The sequence below is a fragment of the Oryctolagus cuniculus genome, chromosome 11 (assembly GCF_051225735.1).
Source record: "Oryctolagus cuniculus isolate XC-2025 breed Fujian yellow rabbit chromosome 11, ASM5122573v1, whole genome shotgun sequence".
Lineage (NCBI taxonomy): Eukaryota > Metazoa > Chordata > Mammalia > Lagomorpha > Leporidae > Oryctolagus > Oryctolagus cuniculus.
In genome coordinates this window covers 57838272-57864794 of record NC_142877.1, presented here as the reverse complement: position 1 = coordinate 57864794, position 26523 = coordinate 57838272, and the positions used below count along the sequence as shown (strand labels likewise).

The 26523-nt window shown below is 39.7% G+C and overlaps 1 protein-coding gene and 1 pseudogene across 1 annotated transcript; one reads left to right on the top strand and one right to left on the bottom strand.

Moving 5' to 3' along the window:
• The first annotated feature begins 32 nt into the window (after positions 1-32).
• On the top strand, positions 33-992 carry LOC100355613 (olfactory receptor 10C1-like). The gene has a single exon (XM_017342160.4). It carries the CDS (start codon positions 33-35, stop codon positions 990-992), a length of 960 nt encoding a protein of 319 aa, XP_017197649.3.
• Positions 993-6235: 5243 nt separating this feature from the next.
• On the bottom strand, positions 6236-26009 carry LOC127491184 (olfactory receptor 9S13-like; annotated as a pseudogene).
• Positions 26010-26523: the final 514 nt, after the last annotated feature.

Here is a 26523-nt window from a genome sequence, read left to right as displayed (position 1 = left end):
TCCTATTGTCTCATCGTGGCTCCAAGTCCACGATGATTGGAAATCAGACCCTCTGTACCCATTTCACGTTTGTGGCTTTTTCCTCTCTAGCAGAGTTACAGCTGGTCCTCTTTGGTGTGTTCTTAGTCATCTACTTATTTACGCTGGGAGGCAACTCCATCATTATCTTCCTGATCAGCGTCACCCCTTCCCTGCACACCCCCATGTATTTCTTCCTGGTGAACCTCTCCTTCCTGGAGATGTGCTACATCACCAGTGTGGTGCCTCAGATGCTGGTGCACCTGCTGGTGCAGAACAAGACCATCAGTGTGGCAGGCTGTGCAGCCCAGATGTACACATTTACCATCCTGGGGCTGACAGAATGCTGCCTGCTGGCGGCCATGGCTTATGACCGCTTTGTGGCTATTTGCTACCCACTGCATTACTCCCTCCTGATGGGTCCTGGCGTGTGCCTGAAGCTGGCTGCAGCATCTTGGCTCACCGGGGTGGTGGTGGAGTCAGTCCAGACCACGTGGATCTTCAGTCTGCCCTTCTGTGGAGCAGGGAGGATTCAGCACTTCTTCTGCGATATCATGCCCGTGGTGAAGCTGGCCTGCGTAGATACCTCCCACAATGAGCTGGTGCTGTTCTGTGTCTCTGTCCTCTTCATCATGAGCCCCTGCCTCCTCATTCTCTGCTCCTACATGCGCATACTTGGGACCATCGTGGGAATGCCCTCAGCAGCCGGCCGCCGCAAAGCTTTCTCCACCTGTTCCTCTCACATCCTGGTCGTTTCCCTCTTCTACGGCACTGCTTTGTTCACGTACCTCCAACCCAAGACGGCACACACCCCGCGAACAGACAAAGCGACGGCACTCATGTACACAGTGGTCACTCCTGCTCTGAATCCTGTTATCTATACTTTGAGAAACAAAGAAGTGAAGGAAGCCTTTCAAAGGATAACACAAAAGAATGCTCTTAGGCAAATGGCCCAAACTAGCCGTGGTAGCTGAAACTTAAACTCCAGAGAGTGTACCCCGATGTGGTGATTCCTCTGTCAGTATGTACTATGATTTAATGGTTAATAGCTTAGCATCCAGGAAACCATTTGATTTGTTCTACCTTTTCCAGTGAGCATAAGCAAAAGGGACCTATGAAGTAGAATCATTCAATGTTTCAGTCATTTGTTTGCTCACCAATAGGAAAGACCCTCAAAAAGTTCACGGAGAATGCATATGATGAAAAGTTTGCGAGAATTTCAATTTTGCACCAAAGGAAACATCTATCACTATAATTTTCTCCACAAATATTTGAAGTAGGTTTCATGATCTAAGTCCCCCCCCCCCCCGGCCCCGTGTGATAACCATCATTTTTCTATTTCTCTAGGAATGATGGGCTGATGGTCAGGGTGTTTCCCTTCAGTTTACCAAAGAAAAAGAAATAGTGTTCTTCTTGAGAAAAATACTAAAGAAAATAAGATGTAATAATTTTTGGTAGCACATATGGGATACTAGAATTTAACTTACTTAGAGTCTGCTCCCTGAATTGCAACCTATAAATGTTAATAATCACACGTTAAATAATCAATTGTTAATAAATACTAACGAATGATATACACTGTGACACCATTTCAAATATGTAACCTTCGAGTCGGGTGAGAGACTTTGATTCTTTGGTCAAAAGTAAATTCATACTTTGCTCTTATCTATTTGTTGTTGTTTATCTTTCGTGTGAATAAAGTGTTTAGGAAGCTTCTCCCTATGTGACTTTCTCTTTCCTTGCAGTTACTGTGATCCAATTTCAATGTCATTTTCCTTTAGCACTGTAAATGCAGTCCATCTAATTAATCCTATTAGCTTGGAATCCTTAAATAGAGAACAAGGCTTCCATTAGTCTAAAATAACTTTTTTAAAGAAACATTGATTTCTTATGGCAACCTTTTCATTAGCATTTCATGAACATGAATGTTAACCTATGATGTTATCTTGGTTTCAATACATTAGAGTAAAATCCAAATTCAAATGCAATTCATTTATTTTGAAGAACTCAGTATGAAAGTTATTCATGTAAGGGGAGCCTGCCCATAGGTGATCCATTACTATGTTGGGTAGCATAAATGAGCACTAAATTAGAATCTTGTGGGGAAAAAATTCCTAAAACTTATTGTTGGCTAGGTCTGAATCAGTGAGGAATGCATACACCATTCACATGATGCCTCGCTTAGTGTGGTCAGTCCCAGGGAGTGTGAACCCTGACACTGCAACTTTTTTGTTGACCATTGCTGACTTCTAAAAATGCTCTCTGGTACAGTGAGTGAGATATTTGGTAGCTGGAAAGCATCCGTCACTTAACCTTGAACTGGTGAGTGAGGTGGAAGAGATACAGGAGGCAACATTGACGGTCAACACTAGAAGTTCACAGAAGTGGGTGGTATATGCTGTGTAACTTATGGTGAAAAATCAGGGTGATTAGCATTGCCATCTCCTCCAGTCTTATCACCTATATGTGTTGGGAAACTTCTCACTCCAGTTACTTGAACTCTGTACCTAGTTGTTGTAACCATAGTGACCACTTCCCACTTTCTGTGTTTGGACTCCCATTAGCTAACCTCTCCTTATTCCCTCTTTGCTCACTCTGCCCAACCTCTGGTGATATCCAGGTCACATGGGCCAGGCCGCTATCAAGCAAGGGTCAGCCAAGGCTGCTGAACTGGCTGGCCAGGCCTTCTGCCCAGGACAGCTGGAGCTTCCTCCTGGTACATTGGCCCTGGCTGCAGCAGGCAGTGCCCACGAACCTCAGCTCCTCAATGCTAACTGCCTACCGATCCATGTCAGCATGTCCATCAACAAATGCGCAATGCTGAAGTCTCCAACTACCAGTGTCTCAGAGAGTACATCTCCCTTTACACTGAACAGTGTTTGCTTATCTTAATGAATTCGTTGTTGTTTGCAAGTATGTCTTCATTTATTTTTTTAAGATTTATTTTTTATTTATTTGAAAGACAGAGTTACAGAGAGAGGTAGAAACAGAGAGAGGTCTTCCATAAACTGGTCACTCCCCAGATGGCTGCAATGGCTGGAGCTGCACCAATCCGAAGCCAGGAACCAGGAGCCAGGAGCTTCTTCCAGGTCTCCCACATGGGTGCAGGGGCCCAAGGACGTGGGCCATCTTCTACTGCTTTCCCAGGCCATAGCAGAGAGCTGGATCAGAAGAGGAGCAGCCAGGAACATAACCGGCACCCATTTGGGATGCTGCTGTTACAGGCTAGGGCTTTAACCCTGCGCCACAACACTGGCCCCATGTCTTCATTTATTAAGATGTATTTTTTATTTATTTGAAAGGCAGATTGATATATATATATATATATATATATATATAGAGAGAGAGAGAGAGAGAGAGAGAATCTTCCGTCTCCTGGTATTTCATGTAGTTTCGGACAAGCACTCCAATATGGGACGCCAGTATCTTAATCAGCAGCTTAACCTGCTGCTGACAATGCCGGCCCCTTTCTGATGTTCTTATCATCAGGGTACAGTACAAGCAAGAATCAAATACTTCAAGTGAGCAGAAACTGAAACAACTACATTTGATAAGCAAGAAAAGAGTCCACATTTCATAAAGTGTTGAATTCATATTCATATCATTATTCATCAGCTTTCTCTCTTACCTTATGCTTAGCATTTTCAGGAAAAATTTGCATATCATCCTAAACAAATAGATGAACACACACACATATATATTTGCTAGTTCTATGATAAAATACAGCACTTTTTGTACAGTCTTTTCCTGCTTATTTGATTTTAAAGTGTGATTTTTTCTTTTCTTCTTTTTTAAAGATTTATTTTTTTTAATTTGAAAAGCAGAGTTACAGAGAGAGAGGGAGAGACAGAGAGACATCTTCCATGTGCTGGTAAAGAGATGTCTTTTGTTTCTTTTCCTGGGAAGCCAGCACACCCTGACCCATTCACAACAGGGAGGAGTTTGAGAATATCCAGAAGGATTGCTTCTGGCCCTAACAAGAATTTCTCAATTGTTTAGCAAGTAAATAACAACAAAAAACTTCTTTAACTGATTTTGCAGAACAACAAAAATTTTCTTAGGTGTTTAAGAATGAGAACAAAACAATATGAGATTGAATCCACTGAGACAACTGGCGGCCATTGAAATGGAGTGTGTGTGTGTAGATGTGTGGTGTGTGTGTGTGTAGATGTGTGTATGTGTGTGTGGGGTCTGTGTGGGTGTATATGTGGGTATGTGGGTGGTATGGGGAGGTGTGGGTGTGTGGGGGAGTGTGGGTGTTGGGGGGTGTATGTGTGGTATATGTAGATGTGTGGTGTGTGTGTAGATGTGTGGTGTGTGTGGGGTCTGTGTGGGTGTATATGTGGGTATGTGGGTGGTGTGGGGAGGTGTGGGTGTGTGGGGGAGTGTGGATGTGGTGGGGTGTATGTATGTGTGTGTAGATGTGTGGTGTGTGTGTGTGATGTGTGTATGTGTGTGTGGGGTCTGTGTGGGTGTATATGTGGGTACGTGTGGTGTGTGGGGAGGAGTGGGTGTGTAGAGGAGTGTGGATGTTGGGGGTGTTTGTGTGTGTGTAGATGTGTGTGTGTGTGGTGTGTGGGGTTCTGTGTGGGTATGTATGGGATGGGGGGGTGGATGTTTGTGTGGATGTGGGTGTGAGGGGTGTGTATGTGTGGCGGGCAGGGTATGGGTGTGTTTGGGGAGGGGTGTGAGGGTGTGTGTGGGTGTTTGTGGGTGAGAGGTATTTGTTAAGAGTACCAAAGACTAAAATAATTTTACCCATAAACACCGAAGAAGCTGATTAAGAAAAAAATCAGACAGAATTTTAATTCCGTCACATGATATCATTGTACCTAACCTCACCTCAACTCCAAAGTCCACCAATCAGTATTTTGAGTTTAAGAAATTTGATAGCAAATTATAAATACATAAAATACCCAAGTTGTACATTTACTCGATACTCCACCTACTGTAAATTAGGGAAAAATATTCTATTTATATATCACTACACTTTTTAAAAGATCTATTTATTTATTTGAAAGGTGAACACTATACTGAATTATTCTGAATTTCTAGTTTTAGGCAGTTATTTTTTTTTACTCCATCTTTCTACACTTGTAGCAAAGATTGGTTACTATACATTCTCTCTTTAGTCTGCTGTATCTTTATATGATTATACCATTCGGGCGGCGCCACGGCTCACTAGGCTAATCCTCCACCTTGCGGCGCCGGCACACCGGGTTCTAGTCCCGGAAGGGGTGCCGGATTCTGTCCCAGTTGCCCCTCTTCCAGGCCAGCTCTCTGCTGTGGCCAGGGAGTGCAGTGGAGGATGGCCCAAATGCTTGGGCCCTGCACCCCATGGGAGACCAGGAGAAGCACCTGGCTCCTGCCTTCGAATCAGCGCGGTACACCGGCCACAGCGCACCGGCCACAGCGGCCATTGGAGGGTGAACCAACAGCAAAGGAAGACCTTTCTCTCTGTCTCTCTCTCTCACTATCCACTCTGCCTGTCAAAAAAATAAAATAAATAAATAAATAAATATATGATTATACCATTCAATGATTTTCCCTACAAATCTCAAGAATTAAATTTCACAATTGAACTATCTAATCAAACAAACCTAATCAGAATGCATCCTTTGAGACTAATAAGGACATAAATTTATTTCACAAATAAATTTCTTATAGTATAAGCAACGCAGTTATAAATTTATTTGATAGACTTCCTAAGAATTTTAACTTTATTTTAGGAGATTTTTCTATTTTCCTCGGAGAAAAGGACTGAACAAATTACATAATGCAAGAATAATCTTTGTGACAAATTTCATGAATTTAGAAAAATTTCCCTCAGATACAAACCTAAGCGTATGATTAGGGTCTGGACTGTTTTTCAGGTGGAGATGTCATTTTTTTAATTTTTTAAATTTTTGAAATGATGCTTAAATATAATTAAATAATGTCTCTTCAATTTCCACACATGGTTACCGCGCCGTAAAAGTAGGTGGTCTGTGTGCTAGTAATTATTGGTTGCTCTGACAACATTGCTTACTCCAATAGTAACGCTAATAACCCAGAATAGGATTTGGACACTTAGCGAATTTTCACCAAATTGCATATGTTTTCAGTTTAAACAATGCAATCATTTCAAGTTCCTGACTGCCAAGTGAATGCCGCGTATGGAAAGAAATGACCGTATGACTACATTCCTATTTTACTAGTTAAGAAATACCGCGTGGGTTTATTTCACCGCAGAGGAGCCAAGGCGTTTACATGGCGGCCGTGAAGAGCGCGCTGCTAGCGCCATCTGGCGGACAGGATTTAAAGTGATTGTCTCTCCATAGATGTCAGGTCTGAATTACAAAAGAATTACAATTACAATTACAATTACAATTACAATTACAATTACAATTACAATTACAATTACAATTACAATTACAATTACAATTACAAAAGAAATGACATTTTAGCTCTGGAGATAATGAGATAAATGTACTTTAATCAAAATAATTACATAGTTTAAATGGTTTAGATTGCACAGAGACAGGATCACAGGATCGTCCTCTCCTTTACTGCTTCGCTCTGTTTTATGTGTCTACTGAATGAAAACATGTCATAAATGACTCATTTTTTTCCATCTAGTTTTGTCTATACCACTTATGATTCCACGGCATCTTTCTCTTCCATATCTTATAAGCTGCTTAGGAGGAGAAGCTGCTTCTGCCGTGGCCATCAACGACTCCACAGTCGTGGGTGGTGTCCCTATCTACGGAGGAGTAGCCAAACAAATATATACTAAATGTATACTTCTAACACGGATAACCGAATTAGCTAATTCTGGTGTCAGCACATTTGAAAGGCCCAAAAAATAGAATAAATAATTGCCAGTATTGTTGAGCTTGTCCCTGACAAGTAAGATTTCACTGAAGTTGAAGTCTATACAAGAAAGCTGGAGCCATTTCCATCATCCAGGTAAGGGCTTAAGCAAGAGCTTTGATTTACTCTCAAGAGCACAAAGGATAGAGCTTTAGAAAGTGAGAGGAAGTCACAGGAAAGCAACTTTCTGCTCAGCACAAAGAAGGAAAAGCTTTTTAAGGAGAACATTTTGAAAATGAAATGAACTGGCTTCAAAAAAATGGGCTTCTATGTCCAAGAAGTTTCTCCAGGGTAAGCTGCCTGCTTATGAATTTATGAAGCATGGAGATAGGATTAATTCTAAATTATTTGTCAGCTTAAATTTTTTAACAAACATTCATGGCATCATAAAAACACAAGGTCTTTCCTACCTGAACACATTAGACACTGAGAGAGAGCACCTAAAATTTAAACCTCAGTTGTCTTTCTCCTTCCTGGCCCTCACCTTCTTGTCTTTAGGTGGAGCGTGGTTTCCAGCCTTCTGATGCATCATGCATAAACTTGAATGCTATACAAGAGAATTATAATGAAACTCCTTTTTGTTTGTTTTTAATTTTTTATTTATGTAACTTGAGCAAATGTCATGTATTTCATATACAGAGATGTAGGAGCACAGTGGTACTTCCCATCCTACCCTCCTTCCTGCCCACACTCCTGCCCTCCCTCTTCCTTCCCTTTCTTTTTTTTTTTCTTTTAATTTTTACAATGAGGTATTTTCTGTCTATTTTATAATCACAAGCTTAACCCTCCACTAAATGAGGAATTCAACATGCAGTAAACAGAAAACTCACTATTTCTCAGGAGTATAGACAAGGACTGTAAACAATAACCCAATCTCAAAATGCCAATTTCACTCACATACATGAACTTTTTTGTATTCTGCATATTAGTTACCATAAATCAGGGGTAACATATGATATTTGTCTGTTGCAGACTGGTTTATTTCACTAAGCAGAATGGTTTCTAATTGCATTCATTTTGTTGCAAAAGACAGGATTTCATTTTTTTAATGGCTGGGTAGTATTCCACAATGTATGCTTGCCACATTTCTTTATTAAGTTCTGCCCAACAATCATTTGATAATCTATTAACAAAACTGAAATTCTCTTTCCTAATGAAGAATTATAAAAATATCCACTTGACACCAACATTATGATGCAATGGGTAAAGCTGCAGCCTGCAGCACTGGCATCCTACATGGGCACCAGTTGTGTCCCAGCTGCTCCACTTCAGACAAGGCTCCCCACTAATGGCCTGAGAAAAACAGCAGAAGATCCCCATGTGATTGGGCCCTTGCTACCCGTGTGGGAGACCAGATGAAGCTCCTGTCTCCTGGCTTTGGCCTGGCCTACCCCTGGCCATCTGGGAAGTAAACCAGGAGCTGGAAGATCTCTCTCTCTCCCTCCGTAGCTTTGACTTTCAAAAAAAAAAGAAGAATCTGCTCACCTTAGGAAATGCTTTTACTCTTTAAATCATCACCTCTCACAGCTAAGACCCCTCCTCATTGCTATGTGGTAGGAGATTCTGGGGAAAGTAAATGAAAGGATTTTAATTATAGCTTAATTATTTAATGTCTAAATTGGCCTCAATCCAAACATTTATCAAGTTTTATTGTTGGCCAATAGTTAACGTAAGGAGAGCACCTTGTTTTCCTTTGCAATGATTCTGAAGATATAAGCAAATGTTGTGTTGCACTGTTTCAATAGATGGCAGAGACTAGCCATTCTTGTTCTTTGGCTGTCTGCTTTTTTTTTTTTTTTTTGCCACTTGCATTGGTAACAGTCAAGGGATACCTCCCAGTAATTATCTCCCCAGAGTTAGCTCTAACATGACTGGAAGAAAGCTTTTCTTTTAAAAATACATGAGTATATAATAGATGTCTGTGGTAAGACTTGGACAAAAATATTTTTCATAGCCACCCCTCAAATCCTGTGTACACTCCACTGATAGTACAGATTGCATGCATTGATATTGATATTTAATGGATGTCAAGTCCAGGGAGCACTATTGGCAAAATTAATCCATATTGCTGTATTGATGCTCTGATTAAAATCACTGTCTGAGAATACTGAATTGTACCCCACAGTACCTCAGTAATTCAAAACATATCTATTAAGTCGAAGCAACCAGACCATAGCTGACAGGCACCATGTATGTCTGATAACCACGCACCTAATGTGATCTGAATGGAAAACAAATTGTAGGAGTATTTTAACTGAGTGAAGGAAAGCAGCAAGAAAAATTGAAGTTAGTGGGGATAGAGTTCCAGGAAAGGAGATTTTACTTTCCCCACTTACTCTAGGCTGTCTATTACGCTTCATGAATAATACAACATTCCCCTGGAGGAGCACTAAACATAGATCAATTCTAAATCAACTTCCAGGGATTGAGAATTGTAAAATGGTGTGAACCAGGAGCTAAAATTTACTCTTGCAAACTTTTTTTTTTTTTTTTTTCAAAAAGAGAGATGTGATTAAGGGAAGATGTAATTCTCTATGGAAAGAATCAGAAATTGCGTTTGTAGGTAAATTAAAGTTACTTTTATGATGCGCACTGTTGGGGAATTCATCTAATGATGTCGACATCTACCCAAGAGATTCTTATGAGTGATGTAGTTGTATGTGTGTTAAGACAAGCATGAAAGCTGAAAAGGAAATCATACTTGTCTCTGGCTCTATTTTTGTGAATATTTACTGTGCCACTTGAAACTATTTCAAGCTTGAGCTGCGCTGTGCTAATCTACCCAAGGGTTTCTTAAGATTCTTTCTAATTTTGTTCGTTACTAAATTCACTTTATAATAGGGCCCAAGGAGACTGATTAAAATTACCAGTTATCTTCCCCAGGCTTTTCTTAAGGTAATTCATAGCAGGCTACGAAAGTTTCATTCCACCAGTGGGAATCATCTAGTTGCCTGGGACCAACCAAAGTTCATTATGGGAAAAACAGACCAACAGGTAAGACTGAGACATTGGCCCCCTTGTTCTTCATTGTACTTTGAGACTGGTGGGATCCCATGGCCCATCAACCTTCCCAAAGGTGCAAATCCCTCAATCTCAGTGCTCTTTCTAACCGATGCACTTATCCATGACAATGGGGCGTTAATTAAAGCATCCGCTGGGAACCACACTGTTTGGAAACCATCAGAGCAGGGCTGGCTTCCAACGAGCTAACTTGAGAATGACTTTATCTTTAATTTAAAATGTTTGAGTTAATATTCTCCAAGGGCAAAGATGATTAATAGCAATAATAGAGGAGTGTTATGTAGCTTCCTGAGTGGTACCCAGGGCTTGTTGGATTAAAGGATGTAAATATCTATTGACTGTAGACACTGGGCTACTCAGAGGAAAGAGATGTCAGGAATTTGGATCAAAAGCAGAGCTGGAATAGGTCCCAGGCATCCCCAGACACAGCTACACTGCCCCACAATGCCCATCCCTCAAAGATAATTTTGCAACAAAACTGCTTTATCTTTTAATTCATTTTTCCCGCAAATCTGACGCACTCTTTGAGCAGTTGTAAACATGCACAAGCCTAACAACTGACCATCAAAATATATGAAGGAAAAACTGATAAAATTGAAGCAAAATCTAAAAATTATTGATTAATAGCTGAAGACTTCAATACTCCACTCAAAAATGGTTAGAACAATCAGATAGGAGATAAGTAAGTAATCAGACGACTTCAGCAGCAAAATGAACCAAGTAGATCTAAAAGATATATACAGGACACATTACCCCACACCATAGAACACACTCTTTTCAAGTGCACTTGGGACATGTATTAACATGGATCACATCTTAGGTCACACTTAGAAGTCTAAATAGTTTTCAAAACATGGGTACCATAGAAAGTATCTTCTATCATGTAGGATGAAGTGAAAAATGAGCACAGAAGACAAACTGAAAAATTTACAACACATTCTTAACCAATGAATAACTAAAGAAATCAAAATGAAAATTATAAAATACTTAGAGAGCAAGGTGCAAAATACACAACATAACAAGATTTATGGAGCATGGTGATAGCATTGTTAAGGGGGCAGTTTATAGCTATAGATATTTACATTAAAAAATAAGGAAGATCATTAAGTTACATAACAAAATAAGGTAGTAAGAAACAAAGGATGCAAGTAAGTGTTGTGGCACATTTGGTTAAACTGCTAGTTGAACATTAGCATTTCATTATCAGAGTGCTTGGTTTGTGCTCGCTTCGGCAGCGCATATACAGAGTGCTTGGTTCGAGTCCCAGTTACTTCAGGCTTCTGATCTAGCTTCCTGCTAATGTGCCTGGGAGGCAGAGGACGATGATCTCAGATACCTGGGTTTCTGTCACCCATGTGGGAAACCAGGACAGAGTTCCTGGCTCGCTTTGGCCTGGCTGAGCCCAGCTGTTGTGGTCATTTGGAGAGTCAACCGGCAGATAGAAGATCTCCTCCCTGTCTCTTCCTTTCTTATGGTCACTCTCTCTTTCAAGTAAATAAATAATCTTTTTAAAAAATAAAAGAACAAACTAAACCCAATGCCAGCAGAAAGAAGGAAGCTATAAATATTATTGCAGAGTTAAATAAAATAAAGAACAGAAAAATAACACAAAATCCATGAATCCAAAACTCTGTCCAATGAAGCTATATGGACTAAAAGAGAGAAGACCCAAATAAATAAAATCAAAACTGAAATCAAAAATAGATTTCACTATTAATTCTACTGAAATAAGAACAGGATCATAAAACATTACTAGGAGCAACTTTGAGCTATCTTAGAGGAGCTGCACAAAGTTCTGGAAATACAAAACTTACCAAGAATGAAATAGAAAATGTGAATGGACCTGTAGTTAGTGAATAGATTGTTTCAGTAATTAAAAAAGAAGAAGAAAATATGACACAGAAAACTCGTGGATATTATAGCTTCGTCAATGAATTCTACCAACCATGAAAGAACTAGTAACACCGTTTGTGATACATGACAGAAGCAGTGAACACGATCTCATTTTATAAGGATTGCATTACCCTGGCACTGAAGCTAGCCAAGAACATAAGAGGAAAGGAAATTACAAACATTATACACACTGGTGCAAAATCCTCAGCAAAATGCTTACCAACCAACATCAATGAAGTACTAAGAAGGATTATACGCCTTAACCAAGTGAGATTTATTCCTAAAAAAACAAGGATTGTTCACATATGAAAATCAACCAGTAATAAACCATTCTAATGAAATACAGTGGGAAACACATGATCATTTCAATTGATGCAGAGAAAGAATTTTACAAAATTCAACACTTCAGAACAGAAAATTTCAAAAAACTAAGAATAAAAGGAAACTACCTCAACAACATGATAAAATTCATATCTGAAAAACAACACAAACATACTCATTTTCCTCTAAGATCAGAGACAGGAATGCCTACTTTTGCTACTTCTATTCAAAGTATTATTGGAAATGCTAGCCAGCGTAATAAGGAAAGAAGAATAAAGTACATCTGAATCAGAGGGGAAAAAGAAAAAAGATTATTGTTTGCAGGTGATACAATCTTTCAAATAGAAACCCTAAATAGTCAACAACAACCAAAAAAACCCTGATAGAACTAATAGACGAATTCAGCAAAAATCCTAAACACACTCATAGAATGATAATTTCCAGGGGACTGAGCAACCTATGTGCAATGCATACTACAGAAACAAATTACCTAAACCATAACCATAATAGGAAATCAACAAATATCTCACTAAAATTTTGAGAAATAAAGCAGGTCTAATACCAGAAAAAAAGTGAATAAATATAATTAATAAGTTTGATATAATTGACACATGAAAGTATAAAAAATACATATATATACAAAACATGTACATTTGTGTAGATAGTATATAGAAAGATAGATCCAAGGCCAGCGCTGTGGCTCACTTGGCTAATCCTCCACCTGCGGCGCCAGCACCCCAGGTTCTAGTCCCGGTCAGGGCACTGGATTCTGTCCCGGTTGCTCCTCTTCCAATCCAGCTCTCTGCCGTGGCCCGGGAGTGCAGTGGAGGATGGCCCAAGTGCTTGGGCCCTGCACCCGCATGGGAGACCAGGAGGAAGCACCTGGCTCCTGGCTTTGGATCGGCACAGCACGCCTGCCGTAGCAGCTATTTGAGGGGTGAACCAACGGAAAGGAAGATCTTTCTCTCTGCTTCTCTCTCTCTCTCTCTCTCTCTCTCTCTCTCTCTGTCTAAATCTGCCTGTCCCAAAAAAAATGATAGATCCAAAATGAATGTATACAGTTTTCAGTTCAGCATGTGAGCAACAATTACAAAAACGGTCATGAACTAGGCAATAATCAAGTTAGATCCATCACAACTCAAGATACTTATCATGTAGATCTCAATCTCAGTAAGGGCTGGCGGGGTGGCACAGTGGGTTAATCCTCCACCTGCAGTGCCGGCATCCCATATGGGTGCTGGGTTCTGGTCCCGGCTGCTCCACTTCCAATCCAGCTCTCTGCTGTGGCCTGAGAAGGCAGTGGAGGATGGCCCAGGACCTCTCTGCCTTTCAAATAAATGAATAATCTTTAAAAAAAATAACTTTCAGTAATGACAACACCTAGCTAAGCTAATTTTATGAGAATTTTACTAGGGTTTGAAAAACATTTTATTTTTACTTAAATTATTTCAGTGACAGAGAAAGGGCTGATTACCCACTTCCTCAAAAATTTTGTGCAACAGTGATAAGAAAACCATAAAAATAGGAGAGGGTGCTTTAAGAAAGTTCAGGGACTAACTCTTCAATAACACAAATACAGGTTTCTCAAAAATATTATTAGCAACTGAATTCATCAGAGATAAGGAATCCAAAGATGTCATTAGTGTTGAACATTAGGAAGTCTAAACATTTAACTGTCACACTCACAGTTTACAAGTCAACATTTATATATCCAAAAATTACCTAATTGATGCAGAGAAAAGCACTCATACAATAATATGCAACTTCTTTAAAAATTTTTTTTGCAAAACAGGAGTAGAAATTGCATGATTTGAACATGAGTAAATTTTTTAAAAATTTACAATCACAAATTCTTAGTGGGAAAATATTAGCAGCAATGTTTAAAATTAAAAAAAAAATAAAAAGAAGTCTTCTGGTCCTGGTCAATTAGTATGACCAGAATTGAGTAAAAATTTAAAAGATAAAGCAAAATAATTAAGCCAGGTAGGGAATCTCAACAAATTATCTTGTAGTGTGAGAAGACAGTGGAAAATTACTGCAGCTGGAGGAGGAGAACGGAGAAAAACAGTATAAACAAATTCAGTCTCTGAAAAGTTCTAGGGAAATGCAATTAAATGTTAAGTTTGCTTTTAGGGCAAAAAAAAAAAAAAATCCCACACATTTCCCATGAAGTTCTTGAAGACCCTTCATTCTTGGCACTTGGAATGACACCTGGAGGCGGGCCAGTAATTGTTGCAAAGGTCACACTCCTGAGAGCACAGTTCACTTCCTTCCAGTTTCACAGTGACCCTGACCACCATCAGGTAGCAGCGGAACAGATAGGAGAGCTGTGGAACCCCAAGCATCTCTGGGAGGTACCCAGAGACGACCCAACTCTAACCAGAGTGAGCTCTCCTGATGCCGCACAGTGTCAGCTGTTACCATCCTACACAACACACCAGGCCTCCAAAAATGCAGGAGGCAGGAGACACACATATCAACAAGAAAATGCACATGCTGGAGAGACAAGGCGAGTACCAAAACCAGACTCAGATATAACTCAGACATTGGATTTTTCTAACAGATAATTTAAAATTAATCAATAGGTCAGCAGAAAACATAGATGGCCATAACTTTAATTTCTGCAGAAAGATGGCATGAACACAAAATATTGGGAATCCTATGAATCAACAACATAGCAGAAAAGACGAGAGATGCTCATGGCAGCTGAGTGTTCTGGCACTGCATGAAGTCGCCACATGGGACTCCAGTGTCCCATACAGAAGGGCCAGGAGCCCAGATCCTCTGCCCACTCAGCTTCCTGCTATCCCACATCCAGGAGGCGGCAGTGGTAGCTCCAGGAGTCAGGTCTCCCCGCCCACATGGGAGACCAGGATGGAGTTCCTAGCCCCTGACTCCTACACGGGCCAGGGCCGGTCAGTACAGACATCTGAGGAGTGAAGGAGTGAATGGAGCAATGTCTTTCTGTCTCTGTCTCACAAGGAAATACATTTTGAAAAATCTAGAGAAGTGAATTTAAAGAATAATTTGAGTTGGTTAAATCTTTAACCAGTGAAAATACCCTTCAAACAAATAACCAAAAAAAGTAAGACAAAGGCTTGAAGAGATTTACTGCCCACTACAAGAAATATTTAAGAAAATATTTCAGACCAAAGGAGTGTGGTGTAGGTCACAAATTGAAATCTACAAAAAATGGACGATTTAGAAATTAAATGAATGAATGTAAAATAAAATTTTATTTTTCTAATTTTTAATTACTCTAAAAGATAACTAATTATTTAGTACAGGAGCCTGAATCTACAGCCCACCAGCCAAATCTGACAAGCCGCAAGCTTAGGCATGTCTATAAGGAAAAAAAAATATTTTTCTTGTATCTTTTTCTCAATTTGCAGTGAACCTAAAACTTCTCTTAAAAAATGAAGTTCAAGAACTCCAACAAAATCACAAAAAGCATTTCTGAGGAAATTACAAAAGGCCTAATTGCATGGAGGATTAATAGGAAGACTTAATGTAAGAGTTCATTTATGCCTCAAATGATCTATACATTCAACTCCATCAAATCAAAACCCCAGTAAGGTTTGTTCTTGTATAAACTGAAAAGCATATCCTAAAATTTTACATACAACTACAAAGAACCTAGAATAACTTGAACAACTTTGAAAAGAACAAAGCTGAAAACAGCCTCAAATTCCCTGCTGTCAGATAACTTACAAACTGTGTTAATTAAGATGGTGCGGACTTGACATCAGCATACCCACGCAGTCCAAGGGAAGCAGAATTCATAAACAGATCCACACTTACAGAATTAATTGATTCTCTGCAGGGGCACAGAAGTGTTCAGTAGAAAACAAAGATAATCTTTTCAACAATCAGTACTAGAACAATCGGATATCATTTGTAAAAATTCAAATTTATTCATACCTCGAACCACACATAAAAATGAATTAAAATGTATCAAAGAAATAAATACAAAACCTAGTTATGAAACTATTTGGAAATGTAGGAAAACACGTTTATGACCTGGAGTTAGGCAGATTTCTTACATTTAGTACCACAGGACAATCCAAAAGTGAAATAACAAGAGATTGTATTTATTAAAATTAAGAACATCTTATCTTTGAAACATGTTTAATATGATAAAATAATGAACTCAAATAAATATTTGCAAATCACATATCTTTTTTTAAAGATTTATGTATTTAATTTTTATAGTTTTTTTTTATTTAATAAATGTGAATTTACAAAGTGCAACTTTTGTATTGTTGTGGCTCCCCCCACCCCGCAACCTCCCTCCCTCCCGTGGCCCTCCCCTCTCCCACTCCGTCTCTCATCTCGTCCTTCATCGAGTTTCATTTTCAATTACCTTCATATACTGAAGATCAACTTAGTATATACTAAGCAAGGATTTCAACAAGCCTGTACTCACACAACCGCACAAGGTAAAGGGTATTGTTCGACTAGTAGTGTTGTTTTTAAGTTTCATAGTAAAACACATTAAGGACAGAGATCCTACGTGGGGAGCATGTACCCAATGACTCCCGTTGTTGATTTAACAATTGGCACTCTTATTTATGACATCAGCAATCACCCGAGACTCTTGCTATGAGCTGTCTAGGCTATGGAAGCCCCTTGAGTTCACCGACTCTGAACTTGTTTAGTCAAGGCCATATCACAGTGGAGGTTCCTTCCTCCCTTCAGAGAAAGGCGCCTCTCTCCTTGATGGCCTGTTCCTTCTGCTGGGGTCTTGTTCACCAGGATCTTTCATTTAGATTGTTTTTTGCCACCATGTCATGGCTTTCCATGCCTGTGAGACTCTCATGGACCTTTTAAGCAGATCCGAATGTCCCAAGGGTTGATTCTGAAGCAGGAGTGCTGCCATTCTATGAGTCTGCTGTGTGTCCTGTTTTCCCTGCAGGATCATTCTCTCCCTTTTAGTTCTATCCTTCATTAGTTGCTTACACTGGTCTTATTTGTGAAATCTCATCGACACATACCCTATCTTTTTGATCGGTTGTGTATTTATACTTATCACTTTACCAAGTGTGCTGGCATTGGTACCTGCCTCCTTGGTAAGATTGAGTTGAAATCCCCTGGCACATTTCTAGTTCCACCATTGGAGGTAAGTCCGAGTGAGCATGTGCTAACCTATATATCTCCTCCCTCTCTTATTCCCACTCCTATGTTTAACAGAGATCACTTTTCTGTTAATTTTAAATGCCTAAGAATGATTGTGCATTGATTGCAGAGTTCAACCAGTGGTCTTATGTAGAACAAACAGAGCAACAACAACAAAAAAAAAGTCAGAGTTACACAGAGACAGAGAAGGAGAGGCAGAGAGAGAGAGAGATCTTCCACCCACTGGTCCACTCCCCAGTTAGCCGAAAGGGTCGGAGCTGTGCCGATCCAAAGCCAGGAGCCAGGAGCTTCTTCTAGGCCTCTCACGAGGGTGCAGGGCCCCAAGGACTTGGACCATCTTCTACTGCTTTCCCAGGTCACAGCAGAGAGCTGGATCTGAAGTGGAGCAGCCGGGACTTGCACCAGCGCCCATATGGGATGCTGGCACTGCAGACGGCGGCTTTACCCGCCATGCCACAGCACCGGTCCCAAATCACATATCTTTATTAAGGGTATTATCTAGGATTTTTAAAATTCCGATCAATGAAAAATGAGTAATACAATGAAATTTGACAAATCTGGATATCATCAAAGTAAACGATACATTTTCAGAAAACATGTGTTCAACACCATGAAGAGCATAAGGAAGTTCCACCACATATGAGAAGCAGCGGTCCCCACTCAGACAGTGTTACCCCCGTCAAGAAGGCACTCAGCAGGCTGTGTGGTCTCCAGGACTGGTATGGTTGGATTTCATCACTTCTTTCTACCTGAACGAGTGTAAAATTGGCTCTTATTGTCAATTTGAGTCCCATTTCTCTGATTACTATCAGTACAAAACATCGCAGGCAATTTTATTTTTGTTCTTCTATGATATGTGTGTGAGTATATTTGGTCCATTCCCCAGTGCTTGGCTGAGCCTCCATTACAGATTTGTAGGCACTCGGTATATAATCCTGTTGGTTGTGTGTACTCTGGACACTTCTATAAAGTATCCTTCAATGTGGAAAAAAATTAATTATCTTATATTTATAGGGAAGTTTCCTCTTACATGGTTGATGCTCTTTGTGATTTTTGAGCAATATTTTCTATTGTGTGCCCTAAATAATTTTATAATTTTTCAAGAGAGGTCTTATACATCTCTTGCTAAATTACTCCTAAAACTTTGATTTTATCTGATATTGTACTTGCTTACTGCTTTTGTATGGACAAGCACTCTTCTTCGTAAATTAACCCAGGCATCTTTGTAAACTTATAAAGATTATGTAACATAAATGTAATCCCACATTTGATCATTAGACTTTTTTTTTTTTTTTTGACAGGCAGAGTGGACAGTGAGAGAGAGAAACAGAGAGAAAGGTCTTCCTTTGCCGTTGGTTCACCCTCCAATGGCCGCCCCGGCCGGAGCACCACGCTGATCCGATGTCAGGAGCCAGGTACTTATCCTGGTCTCCCATGGGGTGCAGGGCCCAAGCACTTGGGCCATCCTCCACTGCACTCCCTGGCCACAGCAGAGAGCTGGCCTGGAAGAGGGGCAACCGGGACAGAATCCGGCGCCCCAACCGGGACTAGAACCCGGTATGCCAGCGCCGCAAGGCGGAGGATTAGCCTAGTGAGCCGCGGCGCCGGCTGATCATTAGACTTTTTATCTCTCTCTCTCTCTCTTTTTTTTTTTTTTTTTTTTTTCTGACAGATAGAGATAGACAGTGTGAGAGACAGAGAGAAAGGTCTTCCTTCCATTGGTTCACTCCCCAAATGGCCACTACAGCCAGAGCTATGCTGATCCAGAGCCAGGAGCCAGGTGCTTCTTCCTGGTCTCCCACACTGGTGCAGGCACCCAAGCACTTGGGCCATCCTCCACTGCTCTCCCGGGCCACAGCAGAGAGCTGGACTGGAAGAGGAGCAACCAGGACTAGAACCCAGTGCCCATACCGGATGCTGGCGCCACAGGTAGAGGATTAGCTAAGTGAGCCATGGCGCTGGCCCCCTTTTAATCTCTTTTTGTTGCATTGCACTGATTAGATTTCTGACATAATGTTGAATTGCATTAGATATAAAAAGCATGTTTATATTTTTCCTAATTTTTAAGAAATGCATATAATATTTTCCCATTTAGAATATGTGTATTCTCAGATATATCTCAGTTGTAGATATACTTTTTATTTAATAGTGAAGTTTAGTTATTTTGTAAGTTTACTAATGGTTTTTTTTTAATTATAACATGGTGTTAAAATTTATCAAATGTTCTTCTACAGGTTCTATGATATTTTTTCATGATTTTAAGGTTTTTCAAAAAAATTTTTGTTAATATAAATAGAACAGATTTCATGCATTTCACAGGATAATTTTTTTTAAGATTTTATTTATTTATTTTAGAGGTAGAGCTACAGATAGAGAGAGGGAGAGACGGAGAGAAAGGTATTCCATCCGCTGGTTCATTCTTCAAATGGCCCCAACTGCCAGAGCTGAGCTGATCCAGAGTCAGGAGCTTCTTTTGGGTCTCCCACACAGGTGCAGGCACCCAAGCACTTGGTCCATCTTCCATTGCTTTGCCAGGACATAACAGAGAGCTGGATTGGAAGTGGAGCAGCGGGACTTGAACCCGTGTCCACATAGGATGTTGTTCATGCAGGCAGCCCAGCCTACCATTCCACAGCACCAGTCCCTACAGGATAATTTCTTATTCTTTTACTCAGTTAATATGGTGAGTATTGTATTAAACAAATCTAACAATTTGCTCATAATGAGCAACTTTTATTATATTTAATTCAAGAGAAATCTCAATTTTATAATATAGAACAAGCATCCTGTGCTTAAGTTAATAGAATATTTAGAAAATAAATCTTGTGGGGCTGGCACTGTGGCACAGAAGGTTAAAGCCTCAGCCTGCAGCACTGGCATCCCATATGAGCACCAGTTTGAGTCCCCGCTGCTCCTCTTCCAATCCAGCTCTCTGCTATGACCTGGGAAAGCAATAGAAGTTGGCCCAGGTATTGGGTTCCTGCACCTATGTAGGAGACCCAGAAGAAGCTTCTGGCTCCTGGCTTCAGATTGGCTCAGCTCTGGCCATTGAAACCATTTGGGGAGTGAACCAGTGGATGGAAGACCTCTCCCCTCCCCACCTTCCATAACTCTGTCTTTCAAATAAATAAGATTTAAAAAAAAAGAAATCTTGTACAATAAAACACTATACAGACATTAAAACAAGATCTGAGCTTAAATTTTCTAAACTTAAGGTAATAAAAACTAGAAGTCAACAACAAAAATATATCATCTAAGTAAATTAATCATATTGAAATAGGAAACCTCCTCTAAATAACTCAGTGTGAAAGAGAAAAGTTAACAGAAAAATATTTATAAAACAATGAAAATAAAAACAAATTATATCAAAAGCTATGCAAAGTTTTAAACATAACTCATTAAAATAGAAACTGAAGGTAATGTAAGCACATACACATTCAGAAAAATAAGGCTAATAAAACAGACTAACTTAGAAAAATAAATTGAGCTAATTATGTTGGTATGTAGATGTACATGCAATTTATTAATAAATTTAATGTGTATCCAGTATTTGTAATGTTTTATATGTTGCCATTTTGAATACAAAATTTTTCATAGGCAAAACAAAAATACTAATGAGTAGACATCATAACATAAATAGTTTAAAAATAGTAATATGAAACAAAATCCTAAAGGTATGAAATCAAACTTTTGGTAAGTTTAACTGAGGGGAAAAATAGGATAAAATGTCTAGGATGAGAAACAGACATTTAAAGGAGCACACTGTTGCAAGAAGCTGGGTAATGCAGCAGGTTAAACCGCTGTTTGCATCCCCAGCATTCCCTGTCAGAGTTGCTGGTTCAAGTCCAGCTGCTCCACTTCAAATCAAAATTCCAGCTGATGCACCTGGGAAAGCAGCAGAAGATGGCCCAAGTAATTGGGTCCTGCCACCCATGTGAGAAAGCAGGTGGTTTCTCTACAGCTGTTACTGCCATTTGACTAGTGAATCAACAGATGGAAGATCTCTTTCTCTCTCACTCTGCCTTTCAAATATGTAAATCTTTAAATTTTTATAGGAATCCATTTCCTAACATTGATAATATATTAATTTGTTGTATTGTTTTATCATATTTTAATATTTGGATTCAAGAAAACATCTGTGAAAAATTATTCAAATCCAGTCGATAATACAGATTTTCAAATCAATCTATAAACTGTGAAAATAATAGGACATAAATAGAAACTAATTAAACCAATAAGCACCATACTGAGTATTTTCCAGACATTTATTTGAAGAGTCCCATGACAAGACAGTTTTGCAACAATGCTATCACCTCTATTTTATTTTTTATTTTGCTTTGCCTCTTGATGGAATTATTAGTATTTAGATGATTTATCAATATTGTGGTATAATATTTGGTACCATTCCTCTGTATAATTATTTGACAAAGTCAATAATTTATATTACATTAGCACTATAAATTCTTTTGCAAAGATTGAGCAATGGCAAACCTGATTATGATCTAAGGAAAACAAAGCTTGTAGAATATTCGATTGTGTGCATCTCTCTTTCTACCTCTCCACAGATAGATGAATATGTAGATATTCATATTTATAGAAATATCAATAAATTTATTATCAGTATTAATATATTAGTACTATAATTTAATTGAAATTTCAAATACAAATAACCCAACTAAAACAAGAATCACAAGTTTATGTAATACCTAGAAATCATATTACCTAGAAATATTTTTTAAAGTATCAGTTTTTTTTAAACTTTTATTTAGTAAATATAATTTTCCAAAGTACAATTTATGGATTACAATGACTTTCTCCCCCATAACTTCCCTCCCATCTGCACCCCTCCCCTCTCCCGCTCCCTCTCCCATTCCATTGACATCAAGATTCATTTTCAATTATCTTTATATACAGAAGATCGATTTAGTATATATTAAGTAAGGATTTCATCAGTTTGCACCCACACAGAACATAAAGTATAAAATACTGTTTGAGTACTAGTTATAGCATTAATTCACATTGGACAACACATTAAGGACAGAGATCCTACATGAGGAGTAAGTACACAGTGACTCCTGTTGTTGACTTAACAATTTGACACTCTTGTTTATGGCGTCAGAAATCTCCCTAGGCTCTAGTCATGAGTTGCCAAGGCTATGGAAGCCTCTTTAGTTCTCCGACTTCAATCTTATCTAGACAAGGTCATAGTCAAAGTAGAAGTTCTCTCCTCCCTTCAGAGAAAGGTACCTCCTTCTTTGATGGCCCCATTCTTTCTACTGGGATCTCACTCACAGAGATCTTTGATTTAGGGTTTGGTTTGTTGTTGTTGTTGTGTTTTGTTTTTTTTTTTGTTTTTGTTTTTGTTTTTGTTTTTGTTTTTTTGCCAGAGTGTCTTGGCTTTCCATGCTTAAAATACTCTCATGGGCTCTTCAGCCAAATCAGAATGCCTTAAGGGCTGATTCTGAGGCCAGAGTGCTGTTTAGGACATCTGCCATTCTATGAGTCTGCTGTGTATCCCGCTTCCCATGTTAGATAATTCTCTCCCTTTTTGATTCTATCAGTTAGTATTAGCAGACACTAGTCTTGTTTGTGTGATCCCTTTGACTCTTAGACCTATCAATGTGATCAATTGTGAACTGAAATTGATCACTTGGACTAGTGAGATGACATTGGTACATACAACCTTGATGGGATTGAATTGGAATCCCCTGGCATGATTTTTTAGAAGATTTTATTCATTTATTTGAGAGGTAGAGTTACAGACAGTGAGAGAGACAGAGAGAAAGGTCTTCCATCCTGTGGTTCACTCCCCAAATGGCTGTGATAGCTAGAGCTGGGCTGATCTGAAGCCAGGAGCTTCTTCTGGGTCTCCCACATGGGTGCAGGGACCCAAGCACTTGGGCCATCTTTCACTGCTTTCCCAGGCCACAGCAGAGAACTGGATCAGAAGTGGAGCAGCCGGGACTCGAACCGGTGCCCATGTGGGATGCCGGCACCATAGGCGGAGGATTAATCTAGTGTGCCACAGCATCAGCCCCATGATGACTTTAAAAATGAAAATAAATCTTAACCTCTGAAACTTTTCATGGAAATGCTTCCACAGGAAGTTATTGATAATATTGATCTTGGTTGAGTCTTAGTTTATACATGGCTGGAGGTCAATGAAAAGATAACTCTTCAACAACACCCTTTCTGGAGCACTCTGTTCCCTAGACTATAAATAAGAGGATTCAACATAGGAATGATGAGAGTGTGGAATACAGCTAGCATCCTGCTTTGCTCTGGTGCGGAGATGGCCCGGGGCTGGGCTACATGAAGAAGACGGTTCCATAGAATGAATTCAGCACGGCTACCTGGGAACCACAGTGGGAGAAGGTCTTGCTCCTGCCGCGGGTGGAGGAGATCTGGCACAGTGCAGAGGCTGTGAGTGCAGGAAGCCAGGAAGACAGCCCAGCCGTGGTGCTGATGGTGCCCAACGCAGAGGACAAACCGCAGGAGCTCATTCACAAAGGGGTCGATGCGTGCGATCTCCATCAGGGCTGGGACATCGCAGCAAAAATGCCCCAGTCTGTCTTCTGCCAGAAATGCAGGCTGAAGGTGAAGCCTGTTTGCATCGTGGAGCTTGGGCGGCCGCAGCTGTAGGAGCCCATCAGCAAACGCACGCCAGCCAGCTGAGACAGCCGCACAGCCCACGGGGAGAGCAAAAGCTGCCTCAGCCATGGCGGTCATCTGAGAGTAGACCAGCAGGTGGACGATGCCTCTCTCTTTCTGTCACTCTGCTTTTCAAATAAATTTTCAAAAGTCTTTAAAAAAGAAATACATTAGCATAACAAATACCTTCTTATGGGTACCTTCTTTTGGTTCTGTTTCTACTAATACATTTACTTTGTAAAAGAAGGACATATTTCATTATTTCTGCAAATAATTAATAAAAATACCAACATAAAGTAAGCAAAATTATAATCAATAATTTGACACTACATTAATAAAAAATTAAAATTGGAAGAAAAGGTTTAGAAAGAAGTTTAAAAATTAATTTTTTCATACAGAATCTCAACACAAAAAACATGGTTACTTTTTTGAATTGAAAGTAAACATTAATAAATGTAAACAACCTAAATAAATATATCATTTCTTTTTTTTTTTTTTTTTTGACGGCGGAGTTAGACAGTGAGAGAGAGAGAGTCAGAGGGAAAGGTCTTCCTTTCCGTTGGTTCACCCCAAAATGGCCGCTACGGCCGGAGCTGTGCCAATCCGAAGTCAGGAGCCAGGTGCTTCCTCCTGGTCTCCCATGCAGGTGCAGGGCCCAAGCACTTGGGCCATCCTCCACTGCTCTCCCGGGCCACAGCAGAGAGCTGGACTGGAAGAGGAGCAACCAGGACAGAATCCGGTGCCCCGAACGGGACTCGGTCCCGGGATGCCGGCACCGCAGGCAAAGGATTAGCCAAGTGAGCTGCGGCGCCGGCTATAAATATATCATTTCAAACATAATTTCATAACTTCTTAACCTCAGAGTCATTGTGCATCTACACATATCAAGGAGAATTTAGTGGAAACCTGGAGAGGATTCCGCACTATGAATTATTTTACTGAAAAGTTTTTTCTTCAAGCACCATGTCATGTAGTGACTTTCAAGTGTACAGAACTCTTTTTGGTCTCCTTGTTTCAGATTTAAAACTGTGACTCAGCGTTCGGTGACAGCAAATCAGTCCCATGATTTCCCCAACAATTTGTAAAAACCCATAGAGAACTTGGAAACCTGCAGAAGGGCTTGGTTAAATGATGTGTGTTAAAGAATTTTATCACTCATTAAGCAGTTTTGTAAGAACCTCAGACTATTTTGTATTATTGATTTATTTATTGACGTAAGAAATTGTACATCTCAGTTACTTCACAAGTTGTTAAATACATCATCATCTCTTACTTTTTTAACCACTAAAGGAAAAAACTGATGGGTCAACTCTTAGTAAAATTTGCGCAGATTATGTCTCCTGTTATTTCTTGCAAACCTTAAGGGTGCATAATTTCAGTGTTATCCAATCTCCTCTTCAGAATTAAAAAAAAGGCAGAATTTCTCTATCTTGAAATGATGTAACAAGTTTGAGCCCTCAACATGGCATGGGTAATATGAAGAGAACAAATACTGTTCCTTCTTGATTTTAAATTTAAATGACTCTTAATGAAATTTATCAAAATTGTGCAAAGGATAAGACAAATTCAGGGATAACATAATTGCCAAATACCATCCATCCTGTTCACCCACTTTCTGCAGGCCAGGGAGCAAGGTGACAGGGCAGGCAGCGCCAGACGACACAACAAGTTCGAGTGGCTTGCACAGTGCCAATTATTTCCAACCAGTCTTCTTTGTTCAAAACAATTTGGTGAGGGAAGGAAATTCCTAGAAATCTTGGGTTGTCCTGAAAGTTTCATTTTGTCCCATCATCCACAATCACTGTAGGTTGAAATTACAGCGAAACAGCCACCAGAGGGCAGCAAACTGCAACTGAGTCCAGGGTTGCCCTCTGAGCCACAAATCCTGCAGAGGGCTCACTTCACGCTAGCAATACCCTTTCTTTTAGGAGAATACCTTGGAAGGTTTCTGAAATCAAGCTAAAGTGTGACTTTAAAAAGCATTAGGAAATTGCATTCGTCAACTTATTAGAAGTACAGTACCTTACCGCAAGGTTGATCATATTCCAAGAATGCGACGTTGTTTTACTATTAGAAAATCTATTAGTAATTACCACAGTGTTAGAACAAGGGATCATGGAGGCATCGGGTGATAGCTCAAAAACCTGGGTTCCTGACACCTGTGTGGAAGACCAGGGCTGAGTTCCTTTAGCCCTGGATGTTGCAATGTTGCAGGCATTTGGAGAGTAAACCAGCAAATGGGAAATTCTCTTTCTCTCTCTCACAAATACACACACACACACACACACATACACACACACACATCAACATTCGAAGCAGTTTGTTCTCTGAATATACAACATCAGGTGTGCAGCAATTTTTATCTCAATCGTATCCCTGTTTTCTGATCCACATGTTGACTTTGAGAACTCAGCTGCTAGTCTAAACTTGGCTTATTTCCTCTAGTGACTTCTATGTGTCCTTGGTATTTGCAGCCTCAGTATGATAACAGTGCCCTGTATACTTCCCTGTTGGATATTCTGTTTGGAATCATCTTTACATCATTTCCATTGGACATATTGTGGATTTCCTCACACTATTATCAAAATTCTGCACGTTGACCTCATGTCTATCGCTAAGCTTGATCTCTTT

Excerpts from the sequence above, each read along its gene's own strand:
- LOC100355613 (XM_017342160.4), top strand. The coding sequence starts at position 33 with ATGATTGGAAATCAGACCCTCTGTACCCATTTCACGTTTGTGGCTTTT.